This window comes from Cydia strobilella, chromosome Z, assembly GCF_947568885.1.
Source record: "Cydia strobilella chromosome Z, ilCydStro3.1, whole genome shotgun sequence".
Classification (NCBI taxonomy): Eukaryota; Metazoa; Arthropoda; class Insecta; order Lepidoptera; family Tortricidae; genus Cydia; species Cydia strobilella.
In genome coordinates, this window is record NC_086068.1 from 46,609,317 (window position 1) to 46,625,448 (window position 16,132).

At 37.4% G+C, this 16,132-nt stretch overlaps 1 protein-coding gene and 1 long non-coding RNA gene across 3 annotated transcripts in view; one reads left to right on the forward strand and one right to left on the reverse strand.

Moving 5' to 3' along the window:
• LOC134754016 (ATP-dependent RNA helicase bel) overlaps positions 1 to 7,305 on the forward strand; it is a 28,099-nt gene extending 20,794 nt beyond the window's left edge. For both annotated transcript variants that reach the window (XM_063690075.1, XM_063690076.1), the window contains 2 exons: positions 3,194 to 3,378; positions 5,512 to 7,305. In XM_063690075.1, coding sequence (XP_063546145.1) covers positions 3,194 to 3,378; positions 5,512 to 5,621 — 295 coding nt within the window. In that variant the 3' untranslated portion in view covers positions 5,622 to 7,305. The remainder of the gene's footprint in view (positions 1 to 3,193; positions 3,379 to 5,511) is intronic.
• LOC134754981 (uncharacterized) overlaps positions 1 to 14,879 on the reverse strand; it is a 245,613-nt gene extending 230,734 nt beyond the window's left edge. Inside the window, exon 1 of the long non-coding RNA XR_010128998.1 lies at positions 14,739 to 14,879. This is a non-coding gene — a long non-coding RNA (uncharacterized LOC134754981). The remainder of the gene's footprint in view (positions 1 to 14,738) is intronic.
• Between the last annotated feature and the right edge of the window lie 1,253 nt (positions 14,880 to 16,132).

Below are 16,132 nucleotides of genomic sequence, written 5' to 3' on the forward strand. Positions count from 1 at the left end.
CCTAAAATCTGTTTTTGCAATCACATTATTTGGCCCTAAACAATTTTCCTCCGTTAATTTTAGTAAATTTGTATTACATAGCACTCGTGTACCAATAATGGAAATACTGATGTCTATTTTATTGAAATCCGCCCAATAGTTTAGGCGCTAGAAGATAAATAGTACATTTCAATGCAAGTGTGCAAAGTGTGTCATTATTTACGAGTCCCGGGATGTCTTTTATGAGCCGTAGGCGAATATATGGAGCAGATCTCCTCTTAAGCATACCAAAGGTTAATAAAACAAGTGTAAGCAGGTTGTGATGGGCAAGAAGAATCTACCGAAACATCGTCATTTTATAAAATCCGGCCAAATCATCAGTACCCAAACCCATAACCCTACTTTCTGGTTAAGTCGCAGTCGAGTAATATGGCGTGTTGCCATGATGGGGTTTCCCCCAAGACTACAACACGACCCATGCACTCCTCATTTACCCGGGCTTGTGACCGGCTCTTTTTGGACCACGGATGATCCGCAAAGAGACTGGGGGACTTTGTTACTGTAACAATGTGCTATAATATTTATTTTATAATAGGCTAGGCGAATAAGAAAAAGTTTGGAGACCTTGATGCTAAAGAATCAAAAAATTCAAGCAAACCAAAAATAAGGGATAATAGCGATAAATAAGTTGTTAGTTAGGACATCCTAATTCAACACATTGCCATAAAGAAACAAGTTAGCTTATTACTTAGTCCTCACTCCCTACATACCCTTACTTATGAATACTAACTTATATTAATGAGACTTATTAGAGTTATTAAATTTAATTAATTAATTAATCGATTGCTTATTCAAATGGTTATTAAATTGTGTATTGTTTTTGTATAATTATAATCAATTGTTATTTTCCACTTGACGATCATAATATAAATTCGTATAGATTAGTGTAAAAATAATTTATATTGAAATATAATACGTATCTATAACAGTTTTATTTCGCACTCTTTCTGTATTCTATGTCATTTACCTTCCTTGTTATGCAGCGTCTTACGTAAGCTAACAACTCGCGAACGCGAAGCGGCGCGGCGCGGCTGGCCCACGGCGTTCGCGTTCGCAACGAGATCGCCCACGTAGGACAAATCTATAGGTATCAAAGGATTGATTCACCCCGCGCCGCATAGCTTCGCTTCGCGTTCGCTTGTTGTTCGCCTACGTAGTACGCTGCGTTACTCTAGCGTAGCTGTAAGTTTTCCTATGAAATAAAATACATAAATATGCAAAGTTAAGACTAAAACTTACATTAGGAATAGTCTCCCATTGAGCCATCAGAGCCTTATGCGGAGACCTGGCCAGTGTTTTGCTCCGTCCACCTGGTGTCACATCATGCAGCACCAGATCATACTCTCCGTTAGTAAGCAGGCAGCGGTTGTGCTTATCATACACTATCAGCTCACAGAGCTTGCTCCATTTGCTGTCGGAAGACGAATCTGATGATTTCAGGCGTTTTGTGACTGGTTCTTCACTATCTCCATTCATAATTTCGGTAGAGCTGCTGCTACCATTGGCAGTATTCCCCGAGTTCCTTGTGATCGTGACTTTCAGCATAAACATGTAGGACTTGACATTAGGCCCCTGAGAGGGATTGAAGGTGACGCTGGAGATACTGACAGCTGAAGCCATGGTGGGGGGCTCCGAAGTGAATGGGTTAAGTGGCAGTGAGCAGGTGCCAATCGAAACTTTCATTACGTCAGATGAGCTCTCTTTCCTCTTTTTATGGCATATCTTGAGCAGCAAGGTCTCTACTTTCACTTGGTAGTCTCTGGGATCCACCAAGCTCTTGTCATAAAAGCCCAGAAAGGTCAGAGTCATGTACCCTCCCAAACTGTTAGGTTGCAGTTCTGTACTCTTCTTCAAAGTGATTTTCTCCAGCAAAGAGCTGACCTTGAACTCCACGCGACTTTTATTACTCCTAGACATCCGCCGCTTCATATACGACAATGTTCTATTCAGGAAAATCGGCGATAGCATGTTACGAGTTCGCAGAAATCTGTATATTTGTCTTGGCTTTTCAAATGCTTGCAAAAACAGTTCATGGTCGGTCGGCCTGGAGATGATCAATTTTAGAGTTTTTTGTTGTTTCATGTCTTTATACCGTTATACCGTCCATAGTTAGATAGAGCTTTACATTTACGTGCGCCGCGAAGTTCTTCCATGTGTGCGTGCTGCATTCGCAGCTGCAGTAGTAGTAAATTTTAGTTCGCATGGGAGAATATACTCCTACCAATCTACGAAAAAAAGGAAGCTGATAAAAGTTATTCCATCTCTCGTAAAATTCTTTGGCAAGATCTTCCATATATTATTTAGATATTGCCTACATTTGAACTTAAATATCTATGAATAAAATCGGTTACGCTCAATTTTGTTGATAAACATAATTCTCATATTTCAAACGTCAAATAAATGCTTTTAAATATTAAAATCTCATTTTATAAATTATTTAAATTTCCCTACTGTTTCAGTCGCACTATGAAAATGGGTACTTTATGACATTAATTGACTAAAAATGGCAAACATATTGCCGTCTTGGAAATGACAACAGATGAAAAAAACATTCTCGCTTAAAATTAATAAAAATATAACGTAGATCGTATGTGCTAGCAAATTTTTAAATTATTGCTTTAAAAAAACTTGGTTAAAGGGTTTTTCAATAAAAAGATACGTCAAGATTGTTTATCCTTTTTCTAATGCTTAAATAAACGAACTATAGTAAATATCAAGTCTACATTTTACTTTGTCAGACTGTATTTGTACCAAAGAGAATTAAGTAGACATAGTAGTGCTCACTCCATACATCAGTTTTGTTACCAAAACGACTATTATTTTCGTAGTCTACATCTATCGTCAAGTAGCGGAACTATCAGTACTGCTACTCGACACTACTGACGAAAAGTGTATTGCTCAACAATTTATAACTAATATTATAAGCAGAAGAGGTAGAAAATAGAGTTTCGGTTAATCCGGTTATAATATTAGCTGAAAATTGTTGAGCATTAGACTTTCTTTCCGTTCGCCGCGAAATCTATTGTCGAGTTGTATGGAGAGAGCTAGTGCCGTCTTCTTAATTATCTTTGTTTGTACTAATAAACAGTGGTGTAATAATGTTCCTTTGACAAACATTGAATCGGCTATAGCTAAAGCGTTTATACAATAACAGTTGGCTAACGAGCACCGCAGCAGACGGGCGGCTGGGCAGCAGCGGACGCCGCGCCGGCAGCCGCGCGGGCGGCGGCGGCGGCGGCCGCTTCAGCAGCGCCGGCGGCAGCGGCTTCGGAGCCCGTGACTTCCGTACACAGTCACGCCAGCCGCCGAGGAGTGCTGGAGCCTCCTCTATCGATTCTGGTAAGTTTAACGCTTGTCCTTTAAATTTTATTCGTCAAATTGAAGCGCCAGTTGTACCAACCAACTTTTACAGAGTGATCAATGATAATACTGAGTCACTAATGTTAACGGTGAAAGACGGTCTGGTGCAACCGACCCTTACAGTCACCAGCGATCCGATATTTAAACTTAAAAGCATGAAGGTTACTGACGTTGTGTGAGCGACGTCTTTAACCTCTTACCCGTTGATGAAACAGACGGATGAGATACAAAACGAGTGGTAACATATAGTGTTATATGTGGTGTTTAAAATATTTTGCCAGTTATTGAATACTAGACGGGCCCGCGGCTCCGCTCGCGTAAGTGAAATAAAGGCTTTGTCTTATGTTTACTTAAATACCGACCTTACTATATAATCTATCATTAACCTTCAGCATTCCACCCTGCCAGGGTTCATGACTGTGATAGGGACTTCTTATTTTGTGACCGTTATTTAGATAACTTAGTTCGCTTTCTCAATAAATGATGTGATTTGGTAAAATTAAGGCAAGATAGAATTTATTCATTTATTTAAAACTTTTGTTAACAAAATTATTATTAAATTTTATAAGCCCAGTTGCAGAAACCGTTCATTAGATTAATTGCGGCCTTAAAGAAAGTGGACGACCATCGCCTATAAACCGCTTATTCATACAAACGTACCTACGCGAAGGTAAGGTGTGACGTAGGTAGTCCCCATTTTCCTTTCTGGATATTAACTTACTGAAAACATTTTGACACCCTTTGTTTTTTTTTTAATTTTTAATTATGTTTTAAGTATAAGAGTTCGGAGCAATTGAAAAAATTATATCTAAAAATATAAAAAAGTCAAACAAAGGATCTATGGTTCATAATGTTACTAGTAATATTTACATGAGGGTGGGAAATAGGGACTACGTCTGTATTTAAAAGCGGCCGTCTCCTTTCCTCTTAAGTTCCATGCCGACACTTTTCATCTAGACATTCTCGACAAACCAAAAAGGAGCAGTAAAATTAAACGGAATTATACTTATAATGAAAAATTTGCAGTACAGAATGTTTGTGCGATTCAGTCATTACTCTTGAGCTATAGGCGGATTTTTAATAATATGTTTAAAAAGTATTTGAGTAATAAAATAACAATAATAATATAAAGATATATTTTGGTGAAAAAACTCAATTTACACCAGCTAATTAAAAATCCGCCTTTAGAACTCTAAACTCTATAAAATTGAACATCTTATCTGTGATACTTGTCGCGCGCCGGTCTACGTCAAAACGAACTGAAACGCTTCATCTACCTATTAAAAATAATAATAATAAGACATTATTAGATTACATGCATATTGGACATTTAGTAATAAATATCATGTTAATACTTACAACAAATTTCATACATCACCACTTTGACATAAGTCATGTCATAAGTCACTCGTATGGGCATAGACTAAGGTTGATAGCACTTTTTATTTTACTTCGAGTAAAAAACGCCGAAATAACTGTATACCAGCATGAACAAACATAAGATAGTTCAAGAACTTACGTCAAATAATTGTGTCGTGTCTGTAGATGGTCTGTAGCACCACCGACTCGAAACCAACCGAGAGTTGCCGAAAATGGCCGATCGTCGTAAAATGAAGATCGTTATGAACATTTCTTTTGCTTTATAAATTAAATACGCCGCGAAAGCGATAGTTTTTATGCTCTAGTTCTATTCTCATATTTAGATAATAGATTGGAACAGTTTTTAGGGTTCCGTACCCAAAGGGTAAAAACGAGACCCTATTAGTAAGACTCCGCTGTCCGTCTGTCTGTCACCAAGCTGTGTCTCATGAACCGTGATAGCTAAACAGTTGAAATTTTCATAGATGTTGTATTTCTGTTGCCGCTATAACAACAAATACTAAAAAGTACGGAACCCTCGATGCGCGAGTTCGACTCGCACTTGGCCGGTTTTTACTTATCATACGTGCGTCGTATTCGAGAAATGTGTCAAAAACTTTTTTAGAAATTTGTAAGGCGCCATCTCGCTGCTTCCCTTGTTTTTTATCCCGTTCTGGTTTTTCAATTTTATATATATAGATGTGCAACGTGTTGTTAACCAGCACATAACGGATGAATGTGTGTTTTGTGCAGGTTTTGGATATGGAGGCGGCGGCGGTTCGTACGGCGGCAACTACGGCGGGTCATACGGCGGCGGCGGCGGCGGCGGTGGCAGCGGCGGCCCCGACTGGTGGGGCTCGTAAGCGCGCCCGTCGCCTCACACCCACCCTGCTGGACGCGTCCGCCATCGCTCATCACTACTAACCTTAAGGGTCACGATCATCTATAACTAACATTCGCGGACATTCAGATTCATGCGGATTTTAGATCTAGAACAGCGCATAATAACAACGCAATAATGAGATATATTATTTCCAACACCTTTTATTTAGAAAATATACTTGATTTCTCTAATATAAAATCATGCCTGTCTCTTCAAGTGCTCTGGCAGCACTCATAAAATGTGTGCAAAACAGATTGTAACATAATTATTTATTATCACGACAGGGCAATGCAAGAAACTTATTCTGCCTTCTTTCGAAATAATATGTAATATTTTTACATGGGAAACAATCTATACACCCTATTAGTGGAAATAAAATAATTATTTACTTAATAGCAATAAAATTTACAAATAAATACATATTTATGTCAACCATGTTTATTACTTGAGTAGTTATCAAGCGATAAAAAGTTTGCCGTTAAAAAATACAGATTTTACTTTAATCTGTTAGGTGAACGCGAAGGCGGCGGAAGGGATGCCTCTTAATTCTTATATTTGATGGTAGACTGAATTGACTAACGTTTACGTTGTACATGACAGGACGGAGTGCGGTGCGAGTGTGAATTGGCGGTGTAAAAGCGAGTGGCCGCGAGCTCTGAATCTCAGGCGCGCTGCTCGCGGCTACTGCTGCGGGGATGCAGTGTGGCCCGCCACTCCCGCTATCAGCTTACTGACAAACAATCCTGACAATCCCCCCCATACATTACATCATATTTACACTTCACTTGCAGTACCGTTATGCTGAAGCGGGCAGGTTATATAATAAATTGGCGGGTTACATTGCAACCACCCTCGTAATTACTGTTCTTAATATTAACATTATTTTGCGTGAACATTATTTTGCGTGGGCATACTGATACCTGTGAATCATTCACGTATAGACCCTGCCTAGCACTGGATGAAATCGGTGGACGTAATTAAGGATCACTTTTTGTTCCGTCATTTCATATTTTCTTATGCCACGTTATCATATCCATGGACCTCGTGCAATTTTTTTGAAGATCATAAAATTAAATGGTGTGGTAATTCATCATTATTATATTATATTTTAACCCATTAGAAAATGATGTATTTGAATACCTTTTATTTCAAATCTGATCAATGGAAAAGTTAATATTAGAACAGTGGAATGCTTCGATCTATAATGAAACTAATGAACTTCAGTCTGTTTGACAGTCCATGGGTAAACATCAGCGTAGGTATTTTTATCATTTTTTGACAGTAAATAATATGTGATGAAGTAGTCTTATAAATATAAAAATATTTTTGACTGTCGTTATTTATGTGTATTGTGGAAATCTTAAACGAATGATGTAATAATATAATTGTAATAATATTAATAATGTATTTCCAATTATCTATTTTCTGACAGTCTCATTGCTGGCGCACACTCCTAACACTACTTTTGAGGCATTTATGCACCCTAAAATCGATGTAGCTAATGTTTCAGTAGATTTAGAGATTGAGAAGTACCGATACAGTATAATAAGTAATATTAATTAAAATTTGTCTGTAGAACTCCCATATTGTAATATCTGTCATCAAACTCATCAAAGTGGTCTATAATTTGAATGTGAATTTATCAATAAAAAAATAAGAATCAAGTTTCATTGTTTTAATCTCTTTATATTCGCTATATATTCGCTTTTCGGTTGTTATTGATATTGGTTTTCAGTCTTATTACTAAAATTAATATTGCAATGTAAAATGCTCCTAGATAGTTTATTAGTGCAACGCCAGGCGTATTAATATTGCAATGTAAAATGCTCCTAGATAGTTTATTAGTGCAACGCCAGGCGTATTAATATTGCAATGTAAAATGCTCCTAGATAGTTTATTAGTGCAACGCCAGGCGTATTAATATTGCAATGTAAAATGCTCCTAGATAGTTTATTAGTGCAACGCCAGGCGTATTAATATTGCAATGTAAAATGCTCCTAGATAGTTTATTAGTGCAACGCCACGCCAGGCGTATTTTAGAACATTCTAGCATTTTTTGTAAATATATAAAATACATTATTGTAGGTACAGGAATGTAAAAGGCTCGCAACGTCCCCACGTTCATAGGTTTCCTTGAAAATATCCCTATCAAAGAGTATAATCAATATAATAATATATGTATAGTAAAAGTAAGCATAAAAATTACAGGTCTGTGAGTAAAAGAGAGCCAACTCGCGAGTAAATGTCAAAAAACGTCTACACAAACGCTCCTAGCGGATTTTTTATATACTAACCTATACATATGTGTGCGTGGCACACATGCATACTAATAAAAACTAGCGCCTTTTTCCTTGACCGATGTGATATATTGTACAAAAAAATCAGCCATATCCTATAAGCCCAAACTTGGTATGTTTTGAAAATTCTTTTTGTTTTTATTAAAAAAATTGCTGAAATGTAATAATGTGGCGTAATTTTAGAATCGCCTGAAAAAGCCCTTCCGACCACCACATACCACACACGATAGGTTTAAAAAAAAAAAAAAAAAAATCTATACAAAACAAAAATGTTTCAGCACTCGCCTGGGGAGTTTCCTCCTAAGGGAATTTTTTTTAGGAACTGCGGGTCAAAAATTTTGTTTTGACCTCTAGTATGCGTGTGCCAAACAGCTAACCTGTACATCGATTTGCGGTTTTTCTTTGAAATTGGGGTCGAGCGGCTTCCACTAGTCGTATTGCGTCGGCCGAGACGAGCCAAACCGAGCGACGTCTTTTTCGCTCTTATTGCGTAGGACATAAATCTGTTTCCTACCGGCTTTTGTTGATTCTGCGACGATAGTTGTGGGGAGACCCTAAATCGCGTTACAGACGTACGCAGCGTTGTACGCATAAAACAAAGTTTCCATATGTTGTTTTTTTCTACTCGTCGACTATATTCTGTGTATTACAACTTCATATGCAACTCTACAACCTTACTCTTTTCAACGTTGGATAGTCTATGGCACTTCCGGCTCAAGCATAAAGGCCGTAACACCATCGCTCCGCACCGCGACCTTGGAGCAGTTCTAGGAATATGTAGTATTGGCGTGGGCCACGTGGGCTTCCACACTATCGCACCGAACCGTCAAAACGGTGCGATTCTACTTAGGTGGTTGTCACAACGGAGTCGCATGCGGAGACAACGCTCCAACGTCCGAGTTTTATCCGCATCTCCGTCCGGAGCTGCGATGCGTGACGTTCCGCGTTACTTCAGTCTCGCGTTCATTTCACATTCGAACGTTAAGGTGAAAACAGTTCCTATTTGTCGATAAAATGGAAACGGAACTTATTCAGAACGCTGCGGTGATACTTTCACTGGTTTTTGTACAATCGAGTCAAAAAACGCACACTGGGTACATCCCTATTTACAAACGAGACCTATAAATGGGTCTTTTGCTAGAGATTACCAAGATTCAAGGCAACACTAAGATTTTTTTTTAATTGCACCCATATGTCAACCTCGTCATTTGATTATTTGCTAAGCAAAATTGGAGTGATTTTTACCGGCGCGGACACAAATTTTCGACGTTCTATTACAGCGGAAGAAAAGCTTTGGCTTACACTTAAGTAAATAGTTCAATATACTTTAATAAGAATCCCTTATGTTTAGTTTAGATTATGATTAAAACCGATACTATAAAACTAAATAAAAACAATATTTCGAATAGGTAACTTTCAATTTCAAAAATAAATTTATCGACGTCGATATCCATTGCGCCTACGTCCTTCTTGCACTAAAATCCGTACGGCATAACGGCACTGCGGAGCTCGGTGTGACGTACCCTGCGGCACGCACCGCGTCTCCGTCCGAGCGCGCTAGTCGTCGTGCGCCTCGCTCCTCCGCGCGTTGAGGCGGAGCCAGTGTGTCATACCATGCGATTTTTCTATACAAAATAAAGATTTGGCATCCAATTGGTGATATGAAAATTTATTTGTGAGATGAACACAGATATATTTGGTCCCGAGTCATGGGTGTTTTCTATGTATATAAGTATGTATTTATCAATATACGTACCTATGTATATCGTAGTACCCATAGTACAAGCTTTGCTTGGTTTGGGGCTACGAGTAGGTCGATCTGTAAGATTGTCCCCAAATATTTATTTTATTATTTATTTATTTGTGATTTGGGTAGGCTGTAAAACAACTTTTTCGATAAAAAAATTAACGCATTTCATATAATTTTTGTTAAAAGATATTATCTTCAATTTTCATTTGATACTAGAATGGATGTCAGCGTTACATAGAATTCCATCAAAGAACAGTTACGAAAACTTGTCATTTCAAGAAGTTCCAATTCCCACCCCAAAATTATCCCATCATCGGGCTTTGGAATCTAATCAAATTTATTTTTCATCACACTTGCTCGAAAAAGATCTTATTTCATGCAGGTGTACTGAAGGACAAAGGCCTATATTGCTCCCGCGTGAGTTATGGATTGTAAAAAAAAGCTATAACTCATGAGTGAGTTACCTATATCTTTTTTTTTAAATATGTTACTTATTCATAATTGAATTAACTAGGTATAAATGAGTTTTACCTATAAAATACTGACGTTTATAACTTAATATTTTTGTTTATGTTTAAAAATATTTAATTAGATTAATTTAATAGCCGTTGAGCGATGATGTAGTGACAAAAATTGAGAAAGGTATGTTGAGATGGTTTGGACACGTGGAAAGAATGAGTGAAAGAAGGCTAACAAAGACAGTGTATAAGGGAGAGGTAGAAGCGGGAGTTGGAAGGGGCAGACCTCGGCGGACTTTTTCTGATCAGATCGGGGAAATCCTGAAGAAAGGCCAGGTCAAGAGCACCCTAAACCGGCGAGCGTGTATGAGGAATGTTATGAAAGTGAAGGAAGCGAAAGAGGTATGTCAGGATCGTAGCAAGTGGAAATCCGTGGTCTCTGTCTACCCCTCCGGGAAATAGGCGTGATTATATGTATATGTATTTATTATATGTAATATATATATGTATATATATTAAAATATTTTTACACAATATTCAATTGTGGCTGAATGCCGATGTGTCTGTGCCTTCGATGCGTAAACTGCCAAAAAAATTCAAAATGGCGGACGAATTGTGTTTAAAATGACACCGTAGTAGGATTTCGCTTATAATTTAGTTTTTTCTTCGCAAGTGTGATGAAAAACATTGTGTGTAACTCCGGAGGTAAGAATATTGCAAATTCGAGTCTTTAATGCACTCTTCTTCTTTCTTTCAAAGCGATTATTTCCGAAAATATTCACCCTATTTAAATATGTTTAGGGACATGCTTTCTTTCATAAATTATATAATAAGTTTCATCCGTCAGACGTCTCGGTGAAGGTGGACCATATATACAGTATCCCCTTACTACTTTGAGCACATGTGAATGTTTAAATATAATAAAATTAATAAATTACTTATACTTATTAAAATACTATGTCAAACTTTATTTTTAAATTGAGATTGACATTGTAACACTTTTTAATACTAAGTTTTTTTTGTTAATAAGTTATTTATTATTAACTTCAAGTTGCTGTTTTAGGGTATTTGGAAAAAATACCCTTTGCTTCTCATATAACGCAAAAAGCTTGAATTTAATATCCTTATACCAAACCAGATCTGGCTGGATTGAAAATCAATCCGGTTTGCAATCCCTAGTTACCAACAAGTTGTTGGAAATTTTTTCCCATCTTTTACCACTGGTAACTACTGGGAAAAATAATTCCCAGTTGTTACCGACAACTCGGTTTGGTGGTAATTACTGTTTTTTTTTTCCAGTAGGTAGTTCTATTCGACAATCTATGCATTCTTGTGGTACATTTTACGTAAAAACTATCCACCTGTTAGCTTTGAGATCTAACATAGTAATTTAAATTCATGTCTACATGTGTTATCAAGCATAAAAATATCATTTTATACACATAAAAAATATAATAAAGGAATAATACTTTGTATTATTACTAACGCCATCTATTAGAAAAATAACGAATTAACATTCGTGCTAATGTTTCTTTATTTTTCTAACAGATGGCGTTAGTAGTAAAAAACCGGACAAAGGCGGATAAGTGCGAGTCGGACTCGCCCACCGAGGGTTCCGTACTTTTTAGTATTTGTTGTTATAGCGGTAACAGAAATACATCATCTATGAAAATTTTAACGGTTCATGCGATACAGCCTGGTGACAGACAGACAAACGGACGGACAGATGAGTCTTAGTAATAGTGTCCCGTTTTTACCCTTAGGGTACGGACCCTAAAAAGGCAAGGACAAAATAAAAGCTGTAACAGACAGGCGTACCAGACAGCAACCGTGGTCCGGTCAGTATATTTCTTTCTAGCTCTCAGCTGCGAGCAAGCTCGGCTCTCCATACAAACCACAGACCACCCCTAGGTGGTTTTCTGAGATACAAACGTAGTTACGCTCTCAGTTTAAAAGACTAGCTAGATTTCTCTGAAACTTGGTACTTACAATAGGATATGCCTGTAATTAGTTTATGTAAATTATGTAGCTTCGGATTCCATAGTTAAAAAAATACAGCGAAATTGTTTTTTTTTTACAAAGCTTGTTTTTGCTCTATTTCATTTGTTTTATAAGCTGGAGCTATATTAACTATAATAGTTTGTCAAAGGACTCTCTCATTTCAAACATAGACAGAGAGAATCATACTACTTACACTAGTACCAGCACCCAAAAGAAAAGGATGAGTACTTGAGTAGTTTTTTTGTTCTTATACACCGTGTTTTTTTTTCCGTTAAATTCGACACGTTGCTTGGTACATTAATAGAAGCTACCTGGTATATCGCTTTTTGTATAATTGTTTTTTTTTTTTTACCTTTTTCATACAAAATAAATGAATATTGCATCGTAAAAGGTCCTATAGAGTTACGTAAAAGTTAGTGTGACACTTAATGAAAGAAAAGTAGGTAATGTCGGAACTGTTAAACTAACTCACCTCAGTAACCTTCTTGTAGTGAATAGCTATCAATGGAAAACTCTTTACTGACGAAACTTAAAAAATAAATAAAATTTGGAGGCAATGAAGAATTGTTTACACAGGTTTAGCAATTAAATTTATTTATTGAATATCTCAAAAACCGTAAGAGTTAAAACACTAGTTTCTTAGAGAAATTAACTTTATTGAACCCGAAGAATCTCCCCTTAAAATTAACGGAAACCAAAAAAAACACGGTGTATACTGACAATTTGATTTGACCAACTATAATTACACGCATAGATATACCTTATGTCATTGTATGTGCCAAGTTTCGTTACAATTCAACACGTAGTTTTAAAATGAGAACCAAAGGATATAAGATAGAGCGGTACTGTCATAGTAGTAAATTTTGTAACCACTGTAAATTCACTGCCATCTATGGACATACTTTAAAACTAAAAATGAAGATTTATAAAAATACGTTAAAATGTATTTAAATATGGATAAATGATTTTTTTAGGTGCATTTTTTATTTTTATATGATTTTGACCCATGTTCTTTCACTGATATGTGTTAAAATTATAAATAACAAACGAAACCGTCAACGCCCTCTATACGAGAGTAGGCCAAAGCTAGTGGCGCCATCTGATCGAGAATCAAATTTTCGTGATTTTCGAGGCACGTTTTTTCCTTAGACTGTATCCATCTATTACGGAGTTAGATGATGAGAACAAAACTCCGTTTGTATGGGAAGGTGAAATTCGGCCGAACTTGCTGTCTCTCTATCACTCTTCCATAAGAGTGCGACAGTGACAGCTGCGTTTCCTTCGCTACGGATCGGAAACGATAGGCATGCGGGCTACGCAGGGTGCGTGCAGGTGTTACAATAATAAACAAAATCGTTGAATATTTAAATGTGAAGTTAAAGGCATTATAGTTGTTTGGCGTCAAATAGAAAAACTATTCTATTGGAGCGTCAGTCAACATCAAGCACCTATCTATAAGTAGGTACCTTTAACAGAAGCATAGAAAACTACAGTCTTAATGCGAATTACTTATACTTACAGCAATTTAAATTATGCTTTCACTCATCGCGGAACAATGGTTCTGGACACTTAGGAGGCTTGCGTGGAGCCGAAGCCAACACGTAGAGGCCCTTTTGACACTTACACCGAGCGGTTGCTGGCAAAGTGGTACCTTTTGATTGAGAACGCCACAAATATTTATTTTATTCTGTTTTTAATATTTCTTGTTATAGCTGCAACGGGAATTACATCATCTGTAAAAAAAAATCAACTGTATAGCTATCACGGTTCATGAGATACAGCCTGGTGACAGACGGACAGACAGACACGGATGGACAGTGGAGTCTTAGTAATAGGGTCCCGTTTTTACCCTTTGGGTACGGAACCTTAAAAAGGAAAAACTCAACGTCGTCGTCGCGTCGTCGTATCAGGCTGTCAAGGAGAAGACAGAGAACCGACATGCATGGAAATCGCTTCACCGACAAGAGTCTAACTCTTAAATATATGATCATGAGGTAGAAAAACTCCGCGAGCCCTTAAAAAGCTCTGCTTTTTGCTAGTTATACCACTGGTAAAACGTGTTTTTTTTTCCCAGTAGTTACCACCAAAATTTTGTTAGTTTAATGCTAATAAAAACAGTATAAATACGACTACTACGGCTTCCACGATACTGCAGCGCGTCGACTACCTACTCGTATGTTTGCTGAGGCGCGGACTGATAACTTCGACGCTAAATATCTCCGGCGCAAGAAAACGGCCTCGCTCTTAAGTAGGGTACGTGGGAGCAGTAATAGCATTTTAAACATGATAGCCAATTTTGGACCCATGGTTCAAAAGCTAGTGAGGGGGAGAGGGGGGACACTTTTTTTTTCGGAGCGATTATTTCCGAAACTATTCACTTTATCAAAAAATGTTTGTTGAGACCCCTATTTGTTTTAAACGACCTATCCAACGATACCCCACACTGTAGGGTTGAAGCGAAAAAAAAACAAGACCGAAGTGATCCCATAATTGTTCCGTTTTTCAAAACAAAGTTTTGCACGAAACACTAAGTTACACCTCCACGTTACGTAAAAAAATTACACCATATTTTTTATTTTATTTTATTGTACGACTGTGGGATTTATTGATTAAAATATCCATTCCAAATTGCAGCTTTCTAGCACTACCGATCACGGAGCAAAGCCTCGGACAGGCAGACAGACGGACGGACATGGCGAAACTATAAGGGTTCCAAGTTGACTACGGACCCCTAAAAACAATGACGTGTTTAGAGACGCAGACGCGGCAAACACATTCCGTTGATCGCATGCGCCATGCGCCTTTTAAATAACCGATAGTCAACCGATCGCTTAAGACCAAGGTTCCTGTATTTTTTTTATCAAGCTAATTTTGATGAAGTTACTTGAGAAAGGCCTTAAGATTGCTATTCATATTTTTTGGCAACCGTATTATGGTCTAAAAAAAGTCCGATTTTTTAAAAACTGCTGGCTGAACCCGGTAGGTACTAAGTATGTACTACTCGTACATGCGAGTATTTGGTTGGCATGAACTAACGGCCCTAGGTCATAAAGGCAACGCAAGCAGGCAAGTTGACAAGAAAGCTTATATGCTCTGGCAAACCCACTTTGTCAGTAGAAATAGACGCGAAATTAAAATTTTCTCGTAGTAGGTACTCTAAATACTCTTAAACCAAGCGGAAGTTTCTTTCTAATAAGGAAATTAAAAAGAAACTCACGTTTGTAGGTATTATAACTGAACTGAGCACAGTACCAATGTAGTACCTAGGTAGTCTGTACGTACCTAGTACCTACGCATTATCAAAAACCTTAAAAAGATGTTAAAGTTAACATTGATGAAAGGATAAAGTACCTACCCCGATATATATTGTTGGTACATCTCCAAAATGAGGTAGGTTGTCTTACCTATACCCAAGGAAACTTATGTTACCCACCTTAATACGACGTACCTACCTATATTTTGTTATTTTTATGAATTTATGCGAAAGAAGGAAGGCATTAACAATCTATATTCAACCACTTTTGAAAGTACCTAACACTATGTTCAAATGTATCTGTCGCAGTAAGATAGATAAAGCCGTTATATAGTTATAACCCTATTGATATAAGACACTAGGGACACTAAACTAAAGACGTATTATAGTTATATTCTTAGTAAGATAGTAATGAATCGCTTTCGTATAACTATGTTACGACATATAATTATATCCCTAGGTTTATAACTATATAACGGCTTTATCTATCTTACTGCGACATATCCATAGGTACTTACACTTAGGTACCTGTCCGTCTACAACTTTCAGCTAAGTAGGCCTAAACCACAGACAGAGCTGAGATGTCTTTCAAATTTTGTTATTATTAATTTATCTCATCGGTTACGTCCAGTAATGGCCAACGGCTTATTGAATGCGTCTTTTTGTGGCGCCTTTTTATTTGGAGATCGCGTCTAGAGCGAGCGGGTCCCCGCCGCGAAGGCATCCACGGAA